At 41.6% G+C, this 10,676-nt stretch overlaps 1 protein-coding gene across 2 annotated transcripts in view; it reads right to left on the bottom strand.

The window, feature by feature from the left end:
- Positions 1-1,824: 1,824 nt before the first annotated feature.
- The window catches only part of RNF128 (ring finger protein 128), a 657,937-nt gene continuing 649,085 nt past the window's right edge, over positions 1,825-10,676 (bottom strand). For both annotated transcript variants that reach the window (XM_086918579.1, XM_086918580.1), the window contains exon 7: positions 1,825-4,073. In XM_086918579.1, the coding sequence (XP_086774705.1) occupies positions 3,952-4,073 (122 nt within the window). In that variant the 3' untranslated portion in view covers positions 1,825-3,951. The remainder of the gene's footprint in view (positions 4,074-10,676) is intronic.

Below are 10,676 nucleotides of genomic sequence, written 5' to 3'. Positions count from 1 at the left end.
TTCTTAGGATGGTCAGAGTGTAATGTTAATAGATATCATCAGCATTTTACAGTGAGAAAATATGCTAGTAGCTCGGCAGGACTTTTCTTGAGCAGAATTAGCTCTCATCACAGAAAAGGTTGGAGACCCCTGTTCTAGTCACTAATTCCTCACCTTTAGAATACATATCAAATCAGTATCTCCAGAGGGTGGAAGATCTGAGGAGTAGACTCAGACCAAAAAGGTTTTGTGAATTTATGTACTAATGCCCACACCTCAGCCTAACCGGTAGAAGATATTAGGAGGCTTGGCCCTGGTGGTATGAGCCCTCAGTTTCTCCAGAGGCTGCTTCTTGTCTAAAAAGTGGCAGATCTTAATGCAGAGAACTATTCACAAAGTCCTTTTCTGCACACCTCATACGGGTCTGTCACTGACATCAGTTTATAACAATCGCAGCATGCTTTTAACCCTGTTTTTGGTGGGGACATTATTCACCTGCATACTGGGATTTATTTTCCAAGAACTTGTCAAACCAAAGAAAAAAGGAATAGAACTCAGGATCTGCATTCTAATTCATGAAAAACAAGGAACTGACAGGGGTGAACAGGTGGGGTGGGTGGGGTTACTAATATGCAGCTCTCGCCTGTCACTTTCAAGGAAGAATGGAGTCAACATGGAGCCATATGGCGACAAATAGCAGTGCCGGGAGCACTGTTCTGAAAAATTCCAGATCCAATCTGATGCTTGGGGAGCATTCTAAATGTGAGGAAACTGCAGATAAAAATATCAATCAGATTGAACTAAAATGTTTTCAGCATATTTTACAGCACCAAGTTTATAGAGTTCTAAAAGCAAACCGCTCTAGAGTAAAACAGGTAGCTAGCTTGCAACTTCTCCTTTCTCCAAATAACACACCTTCATCCTCACAGAGATTCAACGCGCGTGCTTTTTGTAGCTACGCTGATTTCGGTCAGACTTTTTTGCTGTGATTTATCAAGAGTAGACTTCACATTTAGTTGCAGCCATCGCTACAATAAAAAACAACATCTCAAGTAGGTTGCTGGTAGTGACAGTTCAAATCGGCTGCATTGAGTTTTCTTCAGACACTGAAGATTCGTGAGTGCTCCACCAATTTTATGATCCTCCAAAGATTTGACATTTCACACATTTTCAGCTGATTTTATACCTTGTGGAAACTATTAACATGACTTCTATATCTGCCTGAATTTTGAGGTGGAGAAAATTAGAACTGTTATAAAGAAGCAGGTGTAATTGCAGCCAGGAGGTACATCCCTATTCTCTAATTTACCCAGTAAATGTCTCTGCCCTATAACTGCAAGCAGCAAGCACCTGCAAGCACTTAGGAGTACAATCATGCAAAGTGGTCCCGTGGTCAGGAGTGATAAAGTAAAGATAACCAGGCATCGGGACACAGCAAGGCTGCTGCTAGATGTGAATTTCTCCACACGTTTCCTCATATACACAGATCAGGACTGACGTTGCTTAAGAAAAATGGCCACTACATACTTCAATTAGCTTGTTTTCTAAGCATTCATACAAAAAATACATTTTATTATTAAATACATTCAGCGAGAGCAGTTAAAAATAACTTTGCTATTATTTTGGTATTATTGAATCCTTTCATCACCATATTTTCTAAACATTGTACCTCCTTTTCAAGTGTAAATGTGAGAATATTTACACACATTTTCACATATTTTTCTGTGAATTTTGACTTTTTCCAGTCATTTTGTAGCTATGTTTTGATTTGGAGAGAAGAGAAGGTTTCACAGCAAGCACAGTTCCTAAAAGTTTCAAATAGCTTTCAGAATGAAGACAAACACCTTTTTATGATATTTTCTTTACATTTGATATTTATACTCTTAATACAAATCAAAGTATATTTACAGCATTTCGATCACACTGTTCACCAGGAAATAAGAAAATAGGACTTATTCAAATTCTTCTGTAGAGTTTTCTTCAATACCCTAAAATACAGTACATTAAAGCTAGCAAATTCTTAAGTGAGATCCAAAATATTGGGCTCACATTTTAATAAGAGGATCATAAAATTAATGATATATTGTCATAGAATAAAAATAAAGTGCATTCTTTAAAATGGTCTTAAACATGGAACGTGAGGTTCTGAGTTTTATATTAAGGCAATCAGCATTTGTTTTGTTTAAAAAGTCAGTTAGAAAATCTCATCTCTTAAAAGCAATGGTTGGAGTATAGCAAGTTACATGTATAGATTAAAAAATGTATGTATTTTGACTATAATCTCCTGGATGTACACTTTACACTAACTACATCCTTTGCATAATACCCCTCTCTTCCCAAAATACCATTCCTATAGGGGTAATACTCTTGGAATAGCTTTTAATCGGCATATCTTACTGTTTCTACGTACTGCAATCAGAATTCATAATCTCCATTTGCCTACACGTTGATAAAACTCTTGGTCCGAAATGCTAGCCTAGGTCGATAAAGGATTTCACATTGCACATACCTTTGAATATCAACCACAATGTTTTCTGGTTCAGACTCCTTTGAGGATGAATACTGTCCCCAAATTAAGGCATTACCAAGCTACAGTCTGAAAGGTGATTACATTGTTCAACCCTCTACAAGATAAATTAATCTTTCTCAATTACCATGCGAGTTGTTGAGTCAACATCATTACATTGATGATACTTTCATATTTCTACCCATCTCTGAAACAAAAATATTACGAGGACTGAGCTGAATGATGTACTGGGTGTATACACAAAAATATCAGTCCTCAACTGAAGCTATTTTATTCTCAACTGAGGCGGTTTTATTCTTAGTCTCTATAATTTTCAGCATTGTAATAAATGTAGAGTTTCTATCTACCGTTAATTACAAACGTGCCTATTATTGATCTGGCTTTTTTCAAGAGAAAGAACAGAGTTTCATTTCACTGCCTATCTGTTTTTCAACGTGTATATAAATATTTATTACATAAGCAATTCATTTGATGTGGTGATGTGCCTTTTATTCTTTAAAATACATCTAAGGTTGGTCAGCTAAATCAACAGCTAAAACATGAAAATGTAATGTTGATAAAAATGCTGCCCATTAAGGCATCCTTCAATAGAGTTCAAAATTGCAATATTTCAGCCGCAAATCTGCTGATCCACATGGGTATACTGTGCTGATCAGAAAAAATAAAACCTAAGTTAAGATGTACCAAATGTGAGACACCAAAGTGATCGATTTGAGCAAAACAAATTCACATTTCTAATTTAACATTCATTTGAGCTTTTTAGCTTTTTCAGCATGTTGTTTGAATTTAAGCGATAAGGTCGTTGGCGAACCATAACTTAAATGATTAGAGCAAAGGTTTCACAATGCAAAACGTGTTTTTCTGTCAGATTTTTGGGTGGTAGAAGAGAATGTGCATCATCTGCAGCATTATGTCCCAATACTTCTATAACTTTCCTTTTAATGAACTCTTGAATCTCTGCCCACCACTATGATTTTTTTCAGCGACTCAATGTTCACCTGCATTGATATCCATACTAGAATTTGTTAACTGTTGAACAGTCCCTGGATATACATTGGTCCAGCATGCACCAAGCAACCCATCTCTATTCTATTAAGTTGTTCAGAAGCATTGCTCCTACAATATAGACTGTGCAGAGACCAGTCACAACAGGAGATGCATGCGTGAGTCTCCACATAGTTCACATATTGGAAGCAGCAACAGTGAATGGAAAACTATAAAATTCCTTTAAGTATTGCATACAATGGACTGCCACATAACTTGTGATCTGCCAATCACGGTTTACATAATTTAAAAAAATATGGGATAACAGATTAATCAGTCATAGAAGAATTATTCAGATATTTCAGCTGTTCAACGGAATTGTTTTTTTTTTTAAAGTAAATACAAGTTTGACCGGTTCACAGTTCTCATAAGGTGCAAACTTTGTATCACTTGTCAAAAGCTTATGACTTGAGTTCACGCCTCTGGGATTCCTCGTCCTCAAAACTTGGGTTATCCATGTGAGGAAGAACATCTACTTCCAAAGTGTTGGGTTCATGCTTCACAAGTTGCTCATTGTCATCGCCTGGGAGGAAAAAAAGTGACGGTTAAGCATAAAAACACAGTAGGAGACATCAGAAAAACATGCATTTATTGTGCTGTACCTAAAGGTAGGCCAGAACGCACTTCAGGGTATAGACATGATCAGCCAAATATTAATTCATACCCAACAAGCCTCTGATAAGAGGAGACTTGAACATGCAAGTACATAAACCTAGTAGGCAAATCGGATTGGAGCTTTTTTTGACAAGGTAACACAATTGAAGATTAAGTTATTTAAAACAGTGGTTCTTAACCTTTGTTCCAAGGACCCATGAGAGTCTGTGGGGCCTACTCATGGGGTCCTGCGAGTGTTTGCAAAATTAAATAACTATTACAATTTAATAAGCATATGCAAATAAGAAAGCTGCATAGAAAATGTAAAAACAATTCTATCTTTGGCTGTTATTGGCCAGTACCAGGAATTATTTTGGGTGGCAGAGCACTGTATACATTTTCTAAATAAAATTGCTTAATGTGAACTCACTATTTTCTGCTTGACATCTAGGGCAGTTATCAGGAACTCCAGGGTATATTTTTGCTAGTGTAGCTATAGAGAAATGTGTGGTGAAGGCAATTAATTTGTCGAAATTAATTCTGTTATTTCTAGAATCCTCCTTTGTTCTCCCGCAAGTGAGTGCCATTTCTCCTTCCACCATGCTACAGATCAGGAACTGCACGGATCCTGTATTTCTTCTAAGTGAGTAGACTGTATGAAAAGTATCATTCACGTACTGGTCACCTATCTTGGTTATCCCAGCATCTGACCATGCTATCTTATCTGGCATCGGAGCAAGTATACAGAATCTAGAAAGGCACCAGAAGGAAATGTCAACAGAATATAGACACATTTTCTCTTTATGCCTCAGAAACCAGTACCAACAGTGCCAAACCAGCCTTATGGTTCTAGATATTTCACCCATGTTTGATTCCCTTGCTGCCCCAAATCAACTCATGTTTGTGTCATCCTCACTGATCTTGATGTTATCACACTTAAGATCCTGTCTTTCATCCATTTGGAGCCCCATTGCAGCTGTGCTGATATGAAATATGATTCGTGATTCGGAGCTCCCAAATAACCTCTTCTTAGGGTCCCCATATCTTGGTTAAAGACAATCATTGTGTTCCCTGATATCAGGCCGGAGAGGATAGAATCTAGTTCTCTGAAAAAATTCCTTTTAGCTATGAATGATACAGTGACAAAGCAGTGCAGCAACCGCAGAAGGATAATCATTTTGACAACAGGGACCCTACTCACTGCGGACAAAATTAGTCTGAACCAGAAGGGAACAGACTGTCTAACTCCGGATATTGGCTTGCAGAGATTACCTCCATGGAGCCTGCCATCATCATGGTAAATTTGTATACCTAAACTTAAATATTTATATTTCCAATTTAAGGGGGTTGTTTGGTAGCCTCAGGGGGAAACAGCCATCACAACGCAACTTTAACAACGCACTACCATTACGACAAAACTTTTACAACGCAACATCCATTACAACGAATGCTATTATATCCCAGATGCTGTTACAACACATGCCATTACAACGTAAGTATGGGTAAGTATTTTAATTAATTAATATTAATTTAATTGTAATTAATTAAATTAATTTTAATAATTTATATTGAAAAAAAATAATTTTAATATAAATTAATTTAATTTAGTAATTTTAACCCTTACACTATCCAACACTTACACTACTATTACACCCCCCTGGAGTTAGAATAGTAATTTTAACCCCTACACTATCCAACACTTACCCTACTATTACACCCCCCTAGAGTTAGAATAGTAATTTTAACCCCTACACTATCCAACACTTACCCTACTATTACACCCCCCTGGAGTTAGAATAGTAATTTTAACCCCTACACTATCCAACACTTACCCTACTATTACACCCCCCTGGAGTTAGAATAGTAATTTAAACCCCTACACTATCCAACACTTACCCTAATATTACACCACCAGGAGTTAGAATAGAAAATAGAATTATATTAAATTACATTAAAAATTAATTTAAATAAAATGAAATACTTACCTATACTTTGTAATGGTATGCGTTGTAATAGCATCTGGGATGTAATGGTTTGCGTTGTAAAAGCATGCGTTGTAATGGATGTTGCGTTGTAAAAGTTGCGTTGGGATGGTATGCGTTGTAACGTCATACATTCGCCTCAGGTGATCTGTACCTTCATGCTAGTCAGGGGATACAGACATGGTTTATCTCAGTTGATCCTGAGACTAGACTTTTCCCCTAAAGCCTGATAAGATTTTCTTGAGATCGGGCAGAGCAGCTGTTGAGTTGCAAAGATATAGGAGATTATTGTCTGCATACATGAAGACTGTGTGTCCTCTGCAAGAGTCTGATCCCCTATTCCTCTCCCTGAATGCACAAATTACTTGCCAAATGTTGTACTGTGATCGCAGACAGCAAAGGACATAATTGGCATCCCTTTTGGGTCCCTCTATGGATAGGCCATTGTTTCAGAAACAATGCAGCCTCTGCAGACTCTGGTCACTGCCTCGATGTACGGAAACTGATCGATTTGCTTAAGGTGTTTTCAAATCCTACTTTTCTTAATACCTTGAACAAGTAAGTCCAAAGGAAGATATCAAACTCGTTTTGGATATCAGGTGAGGCAACTGCAGGTAGTTAATCCACCTCTTAGACCATGTCCAGGATGTGGAACAACCACACAGAAGTAATACGTGCTATATAAATCCTGTAATATAATATGATACAACACAATACAATAAAACTACCTCAGATTAGTGTGGATGTTTTGCCTAGGTATGAACCAGCAGTGGTCCAGGGAAATCAGGTACCTAATCAGAGGAAGAAGCCTACTGGGAATTATTTGTCCAATATTTTATATTTAGTATGGACTAAGTTAGATCCAGTCCTGTTGGATCCCGAGTCTCCTGAATCTACCCAGCGCCAAGACGCCCAAGGGCATTTGCACGCTCTATTAAATTATAAATCAAATCATTTAAGGTCTGTACAGTTAATCATCTAGCTGTCTAGCTAGTCTTACCTGTTTAGGTAAGACTACAACAATGACTTCTCTGGTGGAAGATGGGAGAGTTCCAATGTTATATGTCTATGTATACATATTTAAGAGTTTGAGGTCTAACAGTCTTATATTTGCTGTAATATTTTGGAAGCAGACCATCAGACCATGATGATTTTCCCCTAGCAAACAGATCTATTGCAACTTAAATTCCTGCCAGCGTCGGGGACTCATACAGTTTTTAGGTTTGTTCCTGATTCAAGCATGTCAGAGGTTTATCAGTCAAGTATTCTGGAGTGTGTTTAGTAGCGGTGCCATATAAGTACCTGCAGTAGTGTTCAAGGTGTTATTAATGCCTCCCTAGGAGTTCACTGTGTCACCTACCTGTGAATGAATAGCGCAAATGGGCATCCTATCTGACTAAGCATTCAGCAGCTAGGCCAAAAACCTGCCAGTTTCATCACAGTGAGTGTACCCGAGCAGTGTATTGTCTACGATCTACCACTTGGAGGTTTCTTTTGGAGGTGAATCGGTCACCCATAAATTTTGATCTACCCGGTTTTCAAAAAGTTGGATAGCATCCTTGGTTTCCATAATTTGCCTATTAAATGTTAATTTCATCCTGAAAGTGTCTTTAAGCGCAGTGCCCCTAATCAGGACTTTGAAAGCATCCCATTCACATTTCGGAGCTTCCGCTGTACCTTTGTTTTCTCTACAGTAGTGTTCTATGTGTAACTCAATGGTCACCCCGCATGCGGCGTATGCCAGGGCTTCCATGGTTGACCTACATGTTGGTATCACTGATGGTATGTAGCCTAATCGATGGACAGTAGCAAGGGGTTATGGTCTGATTCAGTATGACAGATAACCTGCATTGTGAACTTTCGCTGCAGTTTTTAACTCTAAAAACTTGGCTAGTCTCATATGTATGTCATGGACTACAGTGTAGAACAAGAACCCTGTCTCACTGGGATACATCAAACTCTATACATATCTCTGAGCAGCTGTCACTGCCATAGCCATAGGGCAAATGTATGTGCCTGTTAGAAATTAGATTTCTGATTGGCTGGGCATGCACTGAAGTCAGGCAGAAACCACAACTCTAGTCAGGGCAAGGGAGTCACAGGCTGAAGATAACCCAGGCTCACCTCTTGGTAGCTTGGCACAAGCAGTTAGGCTTATCCCAGGGGCAATGTGTAAAGCGTTTGAGCAACACACACACACCCACAGCAGCTACACACTAGGCACACCATAAAAGACCTCCACACAAGGTTATATAAAAAATAGCCTTTGTATTGCCCATAAAACACATTAGAGCATAATTCCATATATACACTGTGCCACCTGACACTAGGTATTACTTTACAGGAGATTGTATACATTACAGGGCCAATCGGGCCACTGTCAAAACCATTAGCACACATAAGTAGTGAAAAATAGACACAACCAGTAACTAGTGGTAAAGACAAGTAGCATAAACGCATTATGCATCACATTTTAGGCATACATCCTAAATTACCAGCGCACCATAGTAACAACACCCGAGGGGTGCAAACATCCCCTTAGGGCCCTACGCCCCATCAGGACAAAAGGTAATCTCCAGGCCAACTGGCCTGTCTGGGGCTTTCCTGTAATGCCCTCTGTCCACAAGTCAGGGCTCTCTGAGCATGTGGCTTTTTCTGAGTCACCAGGCTGCCGATGCAGCAGCGTACTGGCCTCAACGGTACACAAATGGGGGCTAGGGGGCAACTCACCCGGGTCTCTCTGTGACACCAAAAAAAATGCCCCCACGCTGCAGCTGCCCATGATCTGGCAGAGCAGCTGGGAACAAGCAGGCACCCACCATGTACCTTGTGAGCCCCTCTCACCGGGACTTCTCCTTGTAGAAATGGCAAGCGGGTATGAACAGTGTGCCCTCCCAGCCCCACTCACTAGGGCTTCTCATGTGCAACTGGCACCAGCAGGCACCAACACGGTACCTTGGGAACCCCACTCACCGGGGCTCCTCCTCGTAGTAGGATCAGCACCCGCAGTGTAACTCCTCAAGTCCCACTCACCAGGAAATCTCTGCAGGGACTTTGCAGACTCCAACCGGGAGCCTGCGAGGCTCCGTCTCCTCCTTTGCAACACAGAGGTTGTCCAGAACGGAGCGAAGACTCCACTGACCCAGTCTCCCTCGTTGCACCACACACGGGGCTCTCTCCGGCACACGAGAGCCGCGCCCTCTTCCAGGTACAAGCTTGCCTGACTTCAGGTGGCTATGTCCATGATTGGCTTCTCCTCTGGGTAAGCCCCTGGTCAGGCAATGAGCGCCTGACTTACGGTTCCACGTCTGCTCCGTTTGGTTCATCATGCATGGTGCGGCCCCGCTCACAACCAGGCAGACTGCATGGCTTGTTGGATGCAGCGGTTTCAAGGATTTAAGAGTCTGTTGATTTTGCTGTTTTCGGGCCACGGTGCCCGCCGCACTGTAGTGGATAGAGCTCACTCCTTGGGCTCAAAACCTCAGGCCCATGCTACCCTGCACTGGGTCGGCCACCAGCGCTGCTTCACACAGGAGCACTCCTCCACAGGCAAGGCTGAAGCCCCTCTCCTTGGGCTCAGGTAAAGAAGATGGCACGCTCACAAGGCGCTCAGTCTAACGTGCCCTAGGGCAGAGCTGTGCACAGGCAGGCCAGCACGTAGGGACCCCCAGGAGACACCAGCTGGGTCCCACAGCAGTTCCTCCTGACGCCCAGCAGTCCTTCAGCTCCAAGCAGTTACCACATTCATGGGGTCACAGCCCCAATATTTATACCAGCTAGGTCGTTGTTCTCCCCCTGGCACAGGGCTCTGTGCCTTTTACAAACCAGTTCTGGGGGGCACTCAAACATTTGTTTACAGTGCACAACAGTCCCCATTGACAGTGTAGGTCCTAGCCCCAGACACATCACGACGGCAGAGCCAGCATTATATTCAGGGGCTACTCCTCCCACTACTCTGAATGCAGATCAGGCACATTCAGCCTAGCGCTGACTCACTCAGCCCTCTGGAGCCACTGCACCCCCCAGTCTCTGTCACTCCAGTGCCAGACATGCACTACACAACAGGCAGGCACAAAGACACATAGCACACAAATGCCAACTTCTAAAAGTGCCATTTCTGAAATAGTGATAATAAATCTGCGCACACCACCACGCTGCATTTATCACCACTATTCCAAACATACCAAACTTGAGCACGCTACTCCTCTCATATCAGGAATTACCACTGACACACATCAGGGAATCCCCAATGCATTCCTATGAGAGGGTATCCTCACAGTAGCGAGAAACCAAAATGGCTGTTTGTCACTACCAGGACATGCCACACAGGTAAGGTACATGTCCTACCTTTTACCTACAGCATACCCTGCCCATAGGGCTAGCTAGGGCCTACCTTAGGGGAGACCAATATGTAGTAAAAGGGAGTCACAGATGTGGCACCCTCTTTATGTGCCACGTCACAGCAGCAATAAACTACGTGTGCAGGCCCTGCAATGGCAGAGGCCTGAGACAGGTCTGAAAGGCTTCTTTGGTGGTTGGTGCAAGCAGCG

This window comes from Lissotriton vulgaris, chromosome 4_1 (assembly GCF_964263255.1).
Source record: "Lissotriton vulgaris chromosome 4_1, aLisVul1.2, whole genome shotgun sequence".
NCBI lineage: Eukaryota > Metazoa > Chordata > Amphibia > Caudata > Salamandridae > Lissotriton > Lissotriton vulgaris.
The sequence above is the reverse complement of the archived record's forward strand: the minus strand, read 5'-3'. Positions and strand labels throughout refer to the sequence as shown.